We start from the raw sequence: 16,512 nt of genomic DNA on the forward strand, positions 1-16,512 counted from the left end.
TTCTCATGATGGGTGAGATTATCTTTGATCATGGGGGTGTGGGTCTGAAGAGTGAGGAGGTCATCTAGAACTAATGCATAGAATGTTTCAATGAAATGGCCTTTGGATGCTGTGGGATAGAATCTGGATTTGCCCTTAAGTTGGGTAGTAATGCATTTTTCTAATTGAATTTCATTGGGGTTGACCGTGGTGAGTGGGATATTGTCGTTCTGTGTAATAATGAGGGGAACCGAGGTAGACAGTGTGGGATTCTTTTTAATGGCGAAGTGTCTCTTTAATGTAAGTTTTCTGATGTAAGCATTCAGGTCTGTAAAGAGATTGAACATATTAGCAGCATTAATGGGGCAGAATGAAAGCCCTTTTTCCAATAGTGTGTTTTCATGTGTGGTGAGGATATGGCTAGACAGGTTAAAGATACATTTTATAGGTGGGTCATTGGGTGTGATGGTGGTAGCTGGCTTCTTCTTTTTACCTTTACCCCTAGAGCCCCTCTTTCTGGTTTTGGGCTGATTGGGGGTTGTAGGTGTTATTCGGGGAGGTGGGTTCTGTTCAGTGCTGTGCATGGGTGAAAATGGGGGCTGATTGTCCCTTGTTTGATAAGGGACAGAGGGAGTTCTAAAAAAGAATTGGAGGGGCTAGAGTCCTTTTGTAGGACAGGGGCTGGGTGGGACTGAATGGTGAGAGGTTGGAGAAAGGAAGTCATGGAGGTCTGGACAGTAGTGGGGTTATGGTGTGTTTGAGATAAGATGGCTGCATGGGAAGTGGACGGTTGAGGGCTGGGGACTGGGGAATAGGAGAGTGGGGAATAGTTGGGTGATGATGGTTCTGTGGCACAGAGGCTGATCTGTGACACCCTTAATTCAGTAGGGGATGCTGGTTCGGGCATTGGGACTTGAGTATGATTCTGGATAACCCCTTTTGCTGCTAGTGTGGGGTCAGTAATGGTGAAATCGAGGTGTGGTAGTTTTGCGGCTTTTATGTTAGATTCCGGGGGGTTAGAGGCTTGTGTGTTCCCTGCCATCTCAGGAACCACATCGGTGTTTTCTGGGCTGTAGGTAATGTCCTTGAAAGTTCTCTTTTTTGAGTTGAAGAGTAGTACAGGGATAGTGCAGATCCCTCTCAATGCGATCTGGCCCCTATATCCAGGACCAGGCTGCTCCCAAGAAAATCACTAAAATGAATACAAAAGAAGAGAGGGGCGCACTGAGTCCTTTGAGTAATATGATGTAGTACGATTTGGACAGGTCTCACCTGTTTGAAGAGTGGCCGGCACAACGTGCACACAGCCCGGATAGACCTTGTCCCTCTTAGCCGAGCCGGGGACTGAGCTCAGGCGCAGGGCGGAGATGACGTCACGCACTCCAGGAAGTGGAGGGTCCGTTGCCCAGTAACGTCGGAACGCTCTGTGCAGAGTCACTGGCGTTCCGTGTCACTGGGTATTAGCGCTGCCAGGCTCCATAGGGAGACAAGAATGATACATATATACTATAAAAGTATAAAGTTTTTATTTAAAAACAACGCGTTTCGCGGAGATACAGTCTCCGCTTTGTCAAGTTAGTGCATATTTGAATAAAGAACTGCATAGACATAAATACCCTCCTCCTCATACACATGTCTCTAATTGACCAATCTGCGGTGCATGGGTGGGGTCCAGAAAGTCACATTCCCTCTAATACAGGGGAATAGACCATATAATTGCTAGTATAAGAGAAACAGCATCAAAAGGTATATAGATTGAAAAGGACAGGACTCCACTGACATACAATGCCCATCGGTCGCACATAGGATCTCAGCCAATATTTATAAGGAATAGCCACATCTACATGTATACATATATATATACATACACACATGTACGTGTACATGTCTCTCACTGGACTATAGGTTGGAGGTGGCTCATCTCCTCCAAACACTTATTTAGGCCCCCCGGTTCCAGAGTTCCCAATTTAAGAATCCAAAAGGATTCCCGTTTGCATAATGTGTGGTACCTCTCATATTTATTGGAGTTAGATATTTGTTCAATTATAGTAGCCCTAAGTAGTTCAAAGTTCCTATTGTGAGTCAGAAGAAAATGCTTTGAAACCCCATGTTTCTGCTCCCCATTATGGATATTGGACCTATGTTTATTCAGTCTGGTCTGGAATTTTTGGGTGGTACGTCCCACATAGTACAGCTCACACGGACAGCTTAACAAATAGATGACATGTGTGCTTTGACATGTAACATGGCTTTTTATAGGGTACATGGCTGATAAACTGGTCTGAAATGTATGTGTACCTGCCCTCAGGGTCTTACAGGAAAGACACCTTTTGGACCCACAAGGGAAGCACCCCAATTCTCCATTGGTAACCCTCTGTTTAAGGGGTGCCGTTTTACATTCTACTATGGGTAATCTGCTGGGTGCAATATGGCCCCTAATCGATTTGCCCCTTCTAAAGACCATCTGGGGTCTCGGGGCTAGAGACTGTTTCAAAATGGGGTCGCTAAGTAAAATGGGCCAGTATCTAGAAAAAATGTCTCTACACTCGTCAGCCTGTCCAGAAAAATTCAAAACAATCGATGTCTTTTTGGCCTGGGATTTCTCTCTCTTGGAATTAGCTCCATTGGGCAGCATACATTCAGACTGGGACAAAGTCGCAGCTCGATCTCTTGCTGCCTCGACTAGGGGAGCTGGATAATGTTTCTCTAGGCATCTGGACCTCAATACTTCCGATTGTCTAGTATAGTCCTCTAGATTGGTACAATTGCGACGTAGTCGCTTAAATTGACCAAATGGAACATTCCGTAGCCAAGGCCTATAGTGGGCACTGTGATAGTCTAAATAACCATTCCTATCTGTAGGCTTGAAATAATTAGTGGTCCTGACTCCTGATAGACGCACTGAGTGGATCCACCTCTATGTCCAGATCCAAAAAGTGCGTCTTAAAGGGATCCGTCTCCAGTGTAAAGGACAAACCCAGTTGGTTCCCATTCAGATAACTGACATACCCCTGTAGCTCCTCCATGGATCCCCTCCCGCCCGGTCGAGCCTCGTCCTCCATCGCCGTTTCATTGATGATGTCTTATGTGTGTGGAGGGGATCGAAGGAGGAGCTACAGGGGTATGTCATTTATCTGAATGGGAACCAACTGGGTTTGTCCTTTACACTGGAGACGGATCCCTTTAAGACGCACTTTTTGGATCTGGACATAGAGGTGGATCCACTCAGTGCGTCTATCAGGACCACTAATTATTTCAAGCCTACAGATAGGAATGGTTATTTAGACTATCACAGTGCCCACTATAGGCCTTGGCTACGGAATGTTCCATTTGGTCAATTTAAGCGACTACGTCGCAATTGTACCAATCTAGAGAACTATACTAGACAATCGGAAGTATTGAGGTCCAGATTCCTAGAGAAACATTATCCAGCTCCCCTAGTCGAGGCAGCAAGAGATCGAGCTGCGACTTTGTCCCAGTCTGAATGTATGCTGCCCAATGGAGCTAATTCCAAGAGAGAGAAATCCCAGGCCAAAAAGACATCGATTGTTTTGAATTTTTCTGGACAGGCTGACGAGTGTAGAGACATTTTTTCTAGATACTGGCCCATTTTACTTAGCGACCCCATTTTGAAACAGTCTCTAGCCCCGAGACCCCAGATGGTCTTTAGAAGGGGCAAATCGATTAGGGGCCATATTGCACCCAGCAGATTACCCATAGTAGAATGTAAAACGGCACCCCTTAAACAGAGGGTTACCAATGGAGAATTGGGGTGCTTCCCTTGTGGGTCCAAAAGGTGTCTTTCCTGTAAGACCCTGAGGGCAGGTACACATACATTTCAGACCAGTTTATCAGCCATGTACCCTATAAAAAGCCATGTTACATGTCAAAGCACACATGTCATCTATTTGTTAAGCTGTCCGTGTGAGCTGTACTATGTGGGACGTACCACCCAAAAATTCCAGACCAGACTGAATAAACATAGGTCCAATATCCATAATGGGGAGCAGAAACATGGGGTTTCAAAGCATTTTCTTATGACTCACAATAGGAACTTTGAACTACTTAGGGCTACTATAATTGAACAAATATCTAACTCCAATAAATATGAGAGGTACCACACATTATGCAAACGGGAATCCTTTTGGATTCTTAAATTGGGAACTCTGGAACCGGGGGGCCTAAATAAGTGTTTGGAGGAGATGAGCCACCTCCAACCTATAGTCCAGTGAGAGACATGTACACGTACATGTGTGTATGTATATATATGTATACATGTAGATGTGGCTATTCCTTATAAATATTGGCTGAGATCCTATGTGCGACCGATGGGCATTGTATGTCAGTGGAGTCCTGTCCTTTTCAATCTATATACCTTTTGATGTTGTTTCTCTTATACTAGCAATTATATGGTCTATTCCCCTGTATTAGAGGGAATGTGACTTTCTGGACCCCACCCATGCACCGCAGATTGGTCAATTAGAGACATGTGTATGAGGAAGAGGGTATTTATGTCTATGCAGTTCTTTATTCAAATATGCACTAACTTGACAAAGCGGAGACTGTATCTCCGCGAAACGCGTTGTTTTTAAATAAAAACTTTATACTTTTATAGTATATATGTATCATTCTTGTCTCCCTATGGAGCCTGGCAGCGCTAATACCCAGTGACACGGAACGCCAGTGACTCTGCACAGAGCGTTCCGACGTTACTGGGCAACGGACCCTCCACTTCCTGGAGTGCGTGACGTCATCTCCGCCCTGTGCCTGAGCTCAGTCCCCGGCTCGGCTAAGAGGGACAAGGTCTATCCGGGCTGTGTGCACGTTGTGCCGGCCACTCTTCAAACAGGTGAGACCTGTCCAAATCGTACTACATCATATTACTCAAAGGACTCAGTGCGCCCTCTCTTCTTTTGTATTCTTTTTTGAGTTGGTCCTTTTGGGTTTAGGTTCAATAGTGGTGATGGGTGTGGAGTGTATTATGATGGCCGGGTCTATGATTGGTGTTGTGATGGGCTTGGGTGTGTTGGTGAGGACCGGGATGTTGGTGGGTATAGGGTGGTGTATAGGGACTGGGCCAAGGTTGGGTGGTGGGGGAGGGTGAAAGATGGGCGGTGGTGGGTAGGGTGGGTATCTGATAGGTGGGGGTGGAGGGGGGATGGATATACTCATCAGTGGCTGTGGTGTGTGTAACGGGTGATGTGGTGGGGGGTGAGGGGGACGTGGAGGACCATAGGGGGGAGTCCTGGGCTTGCGCTCCCTCTCTCGGTGCTCCGCGTATGCCAGGCGGTCTCGATTTAGTTTTTTAATTTTGTTATCCGTTGTGTCCCGTTCAAATTTCTGGACTCTATTAGTGAGTCCAGACATCAGAGGAAAATATAGCGGGTTATCAACGTGGAGGGAGAGAAAATCTCTGCATTCATTAATGGTAGTTTGGAGGTCTGCGACCAGGGTAGTGCGTTTCTTGATCGACCTGGTCATCATCCCCTCACTACAAGATTCAAGATATTCGTACCATTCAGTAGTGTACACTGGATCATTGGGGAAGGCCGAAGGAGTCTTGACTCTAATGCCATCGGGTGAGATTTTCTCACTAATATAAGTCTGCTGCATTGCAATGTCAGCAAGTTGGAAGAACTCATCCTTCAGAGCATTTTCAAGTTTCTGAAAGGTGGGCTTGAGGTCAATAGGGACCGGAGCTGGGCCATCGGTTGTGGATGGGGCGACGGGAGCGGTGGGTGGGTCCGGTTGACGTTTGAATTGGGCCAGGAGGTTGGTCCTGTGGGTAGAACGATCGTTAACAAAGTCCATGTTGTGGGTCTACGATTGGTGTTTGGGTATCCTTAATCCACGGAAGGGCCAAGCGAACTTGCAAACGAGATAAACAGAGGAACACCAAGAGCCCCAATAGTGTAGTATGTATTGACAAAGGGGGTAATGACAAAGATTAATAGTTGTTATACTCACAAACATGGGTCCCCAATAGGCAACCACTGTAAAGGCAGGTGGGGAGATTATCCTGACCCCACTCAGGAATAAGAAGTCGCTCTCTGTAGATAGTAGAAAGGGTCGCAACCCTCCACCAAGGGTGGATACAATATTATATAAGACAGAACAGAGGCGCCAAAAGGATAAAAGGGGTTTTAAAGGAGCTTAAAAGCCAAAACTTGGTAATTAGAGGAGGCAGTGGTGGACTTACCCCCTCCAAGCAGACACAACACGACTGTACATTCAGTCTATTTATTAACGAACTCCAGATAAAACAAAGCAACGCGTTTCACGGGTCAGCGCCCGCTTCCTCAGGCAATAGAAAAAGGAGTTACAGCTGCAAATGACAGAGATCAGAGGGTATATTGTTTCTGCTATAATACATCCTACATTTAAAACTTCAATCATTGAGTGACAAACATGTGCAACATAATATGGTACATTAGCAGTAAAAGTACAGTATTTTGTATTATAGAATTGTTATGTTGGTGGGCTGTGTTGGTGGTGGGGGGAGCAGTAACTTTTTGGCAAATGTTGAAGTTACTGCTGTGTATCTGGGCCACCTCCAACATGGCGGCCCATCAGTACTGAGGACCAGGCATGCCTCTTCCAAGATGGCGGCCTGACTCCTCTTTAAAAGGGTAAGTCCTTGTAGGCTCCTCCCACTGATGATGCACTTCCTCTCCCTAATTGATGTCACATCCTGCACACTATTTAGCATGCTCAGACACTCTCTGCCATTACAGAGGCGCTGAGTGTCGTTTGTTTTGCTAGATGGTAAGTCCTGGTGGGTTTATCCACTTACATCTTGTATTTACTGCTGCCATCCATATCTTTTAACCCCATACTGGGGTATGTCAGTTTTGCTGCCACTGTTTCGCTTGTTTTGCTGCCATTCACACTCTTTTTACTATCTTTGACCTACAGTTACCTCTGATGCTACTTGCTCTGTAACTTGCACGTCCCATGGCCACAATAGATAAACCCCTTCCTTTTCTTTTTCTCCCCCTTTCCCCACTCCCTCCTCCTGACACACACCCTTCCCTTGGTCTCCCCCCCCTCCCCCTAGGTTTCCCCCAACCCCCACCCCTGTGTGGTTCTCCCCCCCTCCCTCTCTCTCTACCAAATTCTTTAACCCCCCCTCTCCCCACCACCAACACAGCCCACCAACATAACAATTCTATAATACAAAATACTGTACTTTTACTGCCAATGTACCATATTATGTTGCACATGTTTGTCACTCAATGATTGAAGTTTTAAATGTAGGATGTATTATAGCAGAAACAATATACCCTCTGATCTCTGTCATTTGCAGCTGTAACTCCTTTTTCTATTGCCTGAGGAAGCGGGCGCTGACCCGTGAAACGCGTTGCTTTGTTTTATCTGGAGTTCGTTAATAAATAGACTGAATGTACAGTCGTGTTGTGTCTGCTTGGAGGGGGTAAGTCCACCACTGCCTCCTCTAATTACCAAGTTTTGGCTTTTAAGCTCCTTTAAAACCCCTTTTATCCTTTTGGCGCCTCTGTTCTGTCTTATATAATATTGTATCCACCCTTGGTGGAGGGTTGCGACCCTTTCTACTATCTACAGAGAGCGACTTCTTATTCCTGAGTGGGGTCAGAATAATCTCCCCACCTGCCTTTACAGTGGTTGCCTATTGGGGACCCATGTTTGTGAGTATAACAACTATTACTCTTTGTCATTACCCCCTTTGTCAATACATACTACACTATTGGGGCTCTTGGTGTTCCTCTGTTTATCTCGTTTGCAAAATCGGCTGTAACTAGGTAATGCACAATGCTGCCACTAGCATGCGGAGATGTTAGGAAGACGCGCTGATTTTTTTTAGCGCGAGTAACAGCAGTTTACTCGCCCTGCTTGCCTGCGCTATAAGTAATCAGCCCCCATGTATCTTAACCAGGCATACAGAAAATTATAGTTATCACATCCTGAGTCTATGTAGATGGCCATTTAAGAAGAAGGGGAATATGATCACATGACTGCAACGAGTCAATCCCAAACCAGCCAGTAATGTCAAAATATAAGGGAAGACGCCGAGAGCCCAGTATAGTGTAGTATGTACTGTAAATTGGGTATGGAAGGTAAGTATAGGTAGGTTGTACTCACAAACAAGGGTTACCGTCCAGGTAACCACTATGAAGGCAGGTGAGGAGATTAGACCTGTCCCCACTCAGGATTAAGAAGTCGCTCTCTGTAGATCGGGAAAAAGAATTCCCCTCCACCAGGGGTGGAAACAACTGCAAAAGTAGTACAGAGGCGCCAACAGGGTAAAAACAATATTTCTTTAAAATGGTTAAAATGAAGTAGGTAGCGGTGGACTTACCCCTCCAAAACAGACACAAAAATTGCTGTTTTAAGCAAAAATCAGTTTATTTACATACTCCAAACAAGGTGCAACGCGTTTCGCGGGTATATCCCACTTCCTCAGGCAATAAATAGGAGCATATCACCAATGCGGTCCGGTACATAGCCTGGCGCCTCTGTGACAATTTTTGTGTCTGTTTTGGAGGGGTAAGTCCACCGCTACCTACTTCATTTTAACCATTTTAAAGAAATATTGTTTTTACCCTGTTGGCGCCTCTGTACTACTTTTGCAGCCAGTAATGTGTTCCTGTAATTGCTCTTGATCAGAAAGTATGCAGGAGAATCTGGTCATCTGTATTGACAATGTAGACTGTAAAAGCTAGTGTCATGTACTGATAGCATGTAATGGAATGAATAAGGTTTCAAAAATCAAAGATTAATTGTGTTATCTATGATTTTGCAGGCCACCCCTTGACTTGACAAGATGTCCCCAATAGCAACATGGCTGCTGATCTGTGGAGTTCTCTTGGGAATGATCCCCTCCAGCAGTGGAACTCCCTGGGATAACTTTAAGGAAAGACATCTTACCAGTGCCAGTGCCGATGGCTTTGACTGTGCCAGTGCCATGGGCGACCCGAGAGTACATGTTCAAGATGGAAAAATAAAAACTTTCAATACTTTCATCCACACTAATGCAGGGTCAGTGTCCGCTCTCTGCAGAGGCAAGGCTGATCGTGCTATTGTTACCAGTACAGCTGCTTTCACTGTCTCCAGCTGCAGACGAGTCAACAATACTTATGTAAAAGTTCCCCCAGACAGCGGCCGCATTAGGGTGACCTGCTTTGCAGGGAGGCCTGGTCATTTAAATGCAGTGATATGAAGTTAAAATGCTAAAAAAGTATTTTGCTTTTGTTGAACAGCAGTTTTCCTGTTTATTCTCTGCCTGTATGCTGTGATTTTCTTGATATGCCCTCCCTCCTCCACATGTAACTGTATCGCCTTTATTTACCAACTGTATGCCACATTACATTCTGTAATAAAGCATTTCTATCTCCTTTGCATCCTTTTTTCACCCTGTTGTGTGTTCTATCTGCCAGTTTGTCTAATCACAGTTACATGAAGAGTCTGATTTATTAAAGATAGCTTAAAGGATACCCGAAGTGACGTGTGACATGATGAGATAGACATAGGTATTTACTGTGCCAAGCACACTAATAACTATGCTGTGTTCCTTTTTTTATTTCTCTGCCTGAAAGAGTTAAATATCAGGTATGTAAGTGGCTGACTCAGTCCTGACTCAGACAGGAAGTGACTACAGTGTGACCCTCACTGATAAGAAATTCCAACTATAAAACACTTTCCTAGCAGAAAATGGCTTCTGAGAGCAAGAAAGAGATACAATAATAAGAAGAGATAAAAAGGGTCAATAGTTCATAGATTTTATCTCTGGCATACTTCAATGAATGTGTAATTGAGCAAAAACAATAAAACAGTTAAAACTTAAACAGTAGATTTAAACATAAAATAAAACTGTGGAATATCTTAAAAAGTCATTTTTAGGAGAAGGAAGATAGATACAATCGTTTATTTCATTAGTTTATTTTCACTTCTGGTGTCCTTTAATGCGGTGGTCCCCAACCCCCGGTCCGCGGCCCACTGCTGGTCCATGGGGTGTTTGCAGTTGGGCCGTGGGTCTGCTATACTGGGCACTATACTAGCTATACTGGGCACTATGGGCACTATACCAGCCATACTGGGCACTGTACTAGCTATACTGGGGACTATACTAGCCATACTGGGCACTATACTACCCATACTGGGTCACTATACTAGCTATACTGGGCACAATACTACCCATACTGGGGCACTATACTAGCAATACTGGGGTAACCATACTAGCCATACTGGGGACACTAAACCCTCTATACTGGGGCAACTATGCTAGCTATGTCGCCGCACCCCAGCCTCCCCCCCCCCCCGTAACCCACAGCGCACAACACTGTCCACTATAACCCCCCCTCCCCCGTGGGCCCTGGAGAAAAATTTGGTCAGAAAGCGGTCACCGGGCCAGTAAAGGTTGGGGACCCCTGCTTTAACCTCCTTGCCGTTCTAAAAAATCCGGCAAAGAGGCAGCGCCGCACTTTTTTTTAATTTATTTCTTTTTTTAAATCATGTAGCGAGCCCAGGGCCGCTGAGCGGCGGCATCCCCCCACCCACTCCGATCGCCTTCGGCGATCAGAGTATGCAGGAAATCCCGTTGAGAACGGGATTTCCTGCAGGGCTTCCCCGGGCGCCATGGTGACCGGGCGGGATGACGTCACAGACGTCATGGACGTCGTGACATCAGAGGGAATCCCGATCCGCCCCTTAGCGCTGCCTGGCACTGATTGGCCAGGCTGCGCAGGGGTCTGGGGCGGGGGGGGCGGCTCGGCACGGCGGGTAGCGGCGAATTGGCGGCAAGCGGCGGCGATCGCGTACTACGCGCAGCTAGCAAAGTGCTAGCTGCGTGTAGGAAAAAAAAAATTATGCTAATCGGCCCAGCGGGGCCTGAGAAATCCTCCTGCGCAGGTTACCCCGAACTGTGTTCGGGATAACCGGCAAGGAGGTTAAAGGATACCAGATCTGAAAGGCTCTGGTAAAAATGGAAGGTGCAGTGGGTAGGGGGGTATAAGCAAATACTTACCGCCCCTCTTGTTCCCTCCGTCACTTGCTGTTCTCCTACTCTCAGTCCTGTTATTCTTGGCGACTCCAAACCTGGACATACTGTGCCGCCCATGCGCAGTATGTCCGTTCTGCTCCCCTTTGGCCGCACACAGTGATGTCACAGGACAGGAGCGCACTCGCTCACCCCCACATCTCCGCTCGGCATGTAATGCTCACTGCAGTGGACTGCACACACCGGGACTCAGGAGCTGGGGGAGCGAGCGCGCTCCTGTCCTGTGACATCAATCTGCAGGGCCATAGGGGAGCAGGACAGACATACTGCACATGCCAACGCTGTATATTAGGGTTTGGAGTTGCCAGAGTCTTTGAGAATAAAAGGACTGAGTGTAGGAGGGACGGAGGGGAACGGGAGGTGCAGTAAGTATTGCTTATACCCCCCTATCCACTGCACCTTAACTTTTTTCCATAGCCTTTCGCCTCTAGTGTCCTTTAAAGTGAACCTAAACTGAAGTAAACAACAACAAAAAAAAGACTTTAACTTACCTGGGGCTTCTACCAGCCCCCTGGAGATCCCTGTGCCTGCACCATCACTGAGCCATCCACTGGTCCTCCGCAGCAATCCTCTGTCATTTGGATGTGCGGCCCTGGTCTGCGTGTCACCTGATCCCCCTCCCATGGACGGGAGCTCTCTGCCCATGTGCAATACGAAAAAATCTCTACTGCGCATACGTAGAACGCTCCTGTCAACAAGAACCTGACTGAGTATGCACACGGCCGTGCATATGCAGTGGCCGTTGACTCGCCGGCTGGAAGATGGATGCTGTTGGGGACTAGAGGATCACTTTAGTGACGGCGCAGGCACAGGGTGGCTATAGGGGGCAGGTAGAAGCCCCAGGTAAGTTAAAGTCTTTTTTTTTTTTTTTTACTTCAGTTTAGAATCCCTTTAAAGGGACTCTGAGGAGTGCCCTAAGTTAAAAGAATACACTTACCTGGGGCTTCTTCCAGCTCATGATAGGCGACGAGGTCCCGCGGCGTCCTCCTGGCCCCTCGACTTCAGCCTCCACCGGGCCCCCCGTTAGCAGCATCACCCGGCGACACGCGGGCCTGGTGTCTGGCGGCTCTTCCTGGTTAGTGACGCAATGCGTCATCACGCTGGCCGCCGTGATGACAGGCCTGGGTGTCACTGGGTGATGCCTTTAACGGGGCCGGCGGAGGCCTCGTCGCCTACCATGTGTTGGAAGAAGCCCCAGGTAAGTGTATTCTTTTAACTTAGGGCACTCCTCAGAGTCTCTTTAAATTCACATAGGAATAGAGATGGAACATTTGTTCTGTACAAGTCAAGACATTCATAGTGGCTTTGAGGACTACACATTTCATAGAAGCACTTGTGGTAGGGGTTGAACAGTCTCTGCTGTCTTACCCTTAACTTAAAGGTGTTCTGTAGGACTTTTTAAACATAAAAACTTTTAGGGCTTCTACTGGCCCCCTACAGCTCTTCTGTCCCCCGCCGTCCTCTATGATCCTCTATGATCCCCTATTACCCATCCGCCATCCAATTATTCATCTAACTATACAAATGCAACTGCGCCTATGTGGCTGCACACGTCCTAGCTCCCGCTCGCGCCTCCGGGAGCTTCCTGCGCAGGCACAGTAAGAGAAAACTTTGTGAGCGAGGACATGCGCGGCCGAGCAGGCGCCGTTGTATTCGTCTAGTTAGACAAATAATTGGATGGTGACCGGCGGCGGGGAACGGAGAATTGTAGAGGCCGTCGCGGAACAGGACAGCTGCAGGGGACCAGCAGAAGCCCCAGGTCAGTTTTTCTTTTTAAAAATCCTTACAGAATCCCTTTAACCCTCCTGGCGGTATGAAAAATTCCGCCAGGAGGCAGCTCGGCAGTTTTTTTTAAAAATCATGTAGCGAGCCCAGGGCTCGCTACATGATAGCTGCTGCTCAGCGGCATCCCCCCGCCCTCTTCGATCGCCTTCGGCGATCTCCGATCAGGAAATCCCGTTCAAAGAACGGTATTTCCTGGAGGGCTTCCCCTGTTGCCATGGCGATGGGGCGGGATGACGTCACCGACGTCAGCGACGTCGTGACGTCATTGGGAGTCCCGATCCACCCCTCGGCGCTGCCTGGCACTGATTGGCCATTCAGCGCACGGGGTCTGGGGGGGGGGGCCCGCACGCTGCAACGGATAGCGGCGATTGGGCGCGGGGCGGCGGCGATCAGTGTGCTGGCGCAGCTAGCAAAGTGCTAGCTGCGTCCAGCAAAAAAAATTATGCAAATCGGCCGAGCAGGGCCGGAGAAAACCTCCTGCGCGGCTTACCCCGAACGTTACCGCCAGGAAGGTTAAAGGACCACTTAAATTGCTAAATTTAAAATACATTCATATAAATCACATTTTTCCCTGAGTACAAAAGGGAGAAGAGGCGCCCAAGGGTATATAAAACTAGGTTAACCTCCCCGGCGTTCTATTGAGATCGCCAGGGAGGCTGCGGGAGGGTTTTTTTTTAATTAAAAAAAAACTATTTCATGCAGCCAACTGAAAGTTGGCTGCATGAAAGCCCACTAGAGGGCGCTCCGGAGGCGTTCTTCCGATCGCCTCCGGCGCCCATAATAAACAAGGAAGGCCGCAATGAGCGGCCTTCCTTGTTTTGCTTAGATCGTCGCCATGGCGACGAGCGGAGTGACGTCATGGACGTCAGCCGACGTCCTGACGTCAGCCGCCTCCGATCCAGCCCTTAGCGCTGGCCGGAACTTTTTGTTCCGGCTGCGCAGGGCTCAGGCGGCTAGGGGGGCCCTCTTTCGCCGCTGCTCGCGGCGAATCGCCGCAGAGCGGCGGCGATCAGGCAGCACACGCGGCTGGCAAAGTGCCGGCTGCGTGTGCTGCACTTTATTTGAAGAAAATCGGCCCAGCAGGGCCTGAGCGGCAGCCTCCGGCGGTGATGGACGAGCTGAGCTCGTCCATACCGCTCAGGAGGTTAAAAACACTAACATTGAAAAAGGGGAAGTGGCTTACCTCAATAATGACAGTCACTTATATCAATAATATTTGTTAACTATTTTCCCTTATGGACCAGAGACTGCTGGTACCACAAAACACAGCTTACTGATGAATCATCACACAGACCCGCCACTCTTGCGGCAGGCCCCTCGCTTTTGCCGTCGCTATGATGGCAGAGCTCTGTGACCCGTTCAAAAACTGCTTTCATTGGCTCCTGACCCTGTCATCAATGTAAGTCAATGGGATTGGCTCACTGTTATCACGTGGTCAGAAGTTGATGAAATCGCCTCCTGAGTCCTGACCAGCTCACACAGCTCTACCATCATATTGCATATCTGCAGTGGGGAAAGAGCAGCAAAAGCACGGCAACAATGTTGAAATCTAAGTCCTGTCAGAAATAAGTGGCCACACACAGAAAGTAGATTTCAACTAGTGTAATCCAGAAAAGGTTAAAGGGGCATTATGGCGAAAATTTTTAAAATTTTAAATATGTCCAAACATAAACAAATAAGAAGTACGTTTTTTTCCAGAATAAAATGAGCCATAAATTACTTTTTTCCTATGTTGCTGTCACTTACAGTAGGTAGTAGAAATCTGACAGGAGCGACAGGTTTTGCACTAGTCCATCTCTTCATAGGGGATTTTTCACCATAATGTCATTATTGAGATAAGCCACCTCCTCTTTTTTGATTTGAGTGTTTTTAACCTAGTTTTATACACCCTTGGGCACCTCATCTCCCTTTTTTGCCGATAAAACCATCCAACCTATGAGGTTTGGAGGGGTACTATCTTACCCCCTGATGATGCACACCATTGTGTAGGCTACAGTGCTTTTTCCTCAAGAGTGTGACTGCTTCCAGTCCAGGTTGGACAACCAGGGTGGAGTCAGTTAAAGATCTCCACCTGCTTTAAAGGGATCCTGAGCAGGTGATAAAAACAGAATTTACACTTACCTGGAGCTTCCTCCAGCCCACCATAGGCCGCGAGGTCCCCTGGCGTCCTCCTTGCTCCTACCCTGGTCCCGGCTCCGGTTGCAGGACGACTTTGGCCTGAAGTCGTCAGGTCTGCTTCCCGCTTCTGTGGATTGCGCCATTACTCCGGCCGGCTATGCGTCATCACCTGGGCCTGCGTGAGAGTCCTGCGCATGCGTGGTTCAATTTCAGAGAACTGCGCATGCACAGAACTCCCACACCGGCCAGCGTGAAGACTCGTAGCCGGCTGGAGTAATGGTGCAATCTATGGGAGCGGGAAGCAGACCTGACGACTTCAGGCAAAAGTCGTCTTGCAGAGTCGGGACCAGGAAAGGAGCCATGAGGTCGCCGGGGGACCTTGCGGGGGGGACCTCTACCGCCGGTGGACCTCTACAGTGGGCTGGAGGAAGCGTAAATTCTATCTATCTATCTATCTATCTATCTCCAGACAGAGAGAATACCTGGTAGGGGAAAACCTCACACTGTCTGTTTTCTTAAAATGTACAAGAACAAGTTATTATTATTACTGAGTATACCGAAGCAATCTGTCATCTCTTTTTTTTGTTAAACACGTTTATTTCAAAGTATGGAATGCCAGGATATTACACAATATCATCTTGATAACTGATTAGGATGTCAGTATAAGTGCTTGAGTAAAAGACACAGCAAGAGGCAACAGCATCAAGGACAATACAGGCAATCCCCTGCTTACAAACATGGTTATGTTTCGAGTATTGGTCTGTAAGTCGAGTCCTGTGTTATACATTGTGAAATGTAGATAAATGATTTACTTCTGGACAACGCTGTATTTGGACATATTGGGCTCGATTCACAAAGCGGTGATAACCCAGTTAAAGACTTTAGGCGTGATAACCATTTTTATCATGCCTAAACTCAGTTTAGGCATGATAAGTTTAGGCATGATAAGTTTAGGCATGATAAGTTTAGATCGCGCGCAAAGTCCCGCACGCAAAGCAGCGCCATTAAACTCTATGCAAAGTGCACCAGACTTTGCTAGCATAAAACTTTTGATCAGCTGTGCACTGCGGTGCTAACCCAGTTGGTGCTTAAACTTATCACGCCTAAAAACTTATCACACCTAAACTTATCATGCCTAAACTTATCACACCTAAACTTATCACACCTAAACTTATCATGCCTAAACAGAGTTTAGCGTGATAAAGGGCTTTTCACTAGCATGCTAACTGTTAGCATAGGACCTGATTCACAAAGCGGTACAAAGTGTTTGCCTTTTATCACGCCTAAACTCAGTTTAGGCGTAATAAAATGAAACTCGTGCGAAATCCCGCAGGCAAAGTTTGCGTGTGCAATCGCACGGTGCGCGGAATTGCGCGATTGCGCACGCAAAACTTAGGGCCTGATTCACAAAGCGGTGATAACTCAGTTATCACGCCTAAAAGACTTTAAGTGTGATAAGCTTTGCACTGCTGAGTTAGCACCGATTTGTGCTCTTTATCGCGCGCAAAGTCCAGCGCGCAAAGTTTTACGCAAAGTTTTACGCGCGCAATCGCGTAATTCCGCGTGCAGCGCCCATAGGGTTTAATGGGCACATCGCG

General features: G+C 47.4%; 1 protein-coding gene across 5 annotated transcripts in view; it reads left to right on the top strand.

Moving 5' to 3' along the window:
- Positions 1 to 9,356, top strand: part of LOC137528833 (protein P-30-like) — a 99,020-nt gene extending 89,664 nt beyond the window's left edge. For all 5 annotated transcript variants that reach the window (XR_011023477.1, XR_011023478.1, XR_011023479.1 and 2 more), the window contains one exon: positions 8,759 to 9,356. Coding sequence is in view for 1 of the 5 variants with exons in the window: in XM_068250456.1 (XP_068106557.1) it covers positions 8,759 to 8,775 (17 nt within the window). In the remaining 4 variants the exon portion in view is untranslated. The remainder of the gene's footprint in view (positions 1 to 8,758) is intronic.
- The last annotated feature ends 7,156 nt before the right edge of the window (positions 9,357 to 16,512 follow it).

This window comes from Hyperolius riggenbachi, chromosome 8 (genome assembly GCF_040937935.1).
Source record: "Hyperolius riggenbachi isolate aHypRig1 chromosome 8, aHypRig1.pri, whole genome shotgun sequence".
In the NCBI taxonomy this organism is placed as follows: domain Eukaryota; kingdom Metazoa; phylum Chordata; class Amphibia; order Anura; family Hyperoliidae; genus Hyperolius; species Hyperolius riggenbachi.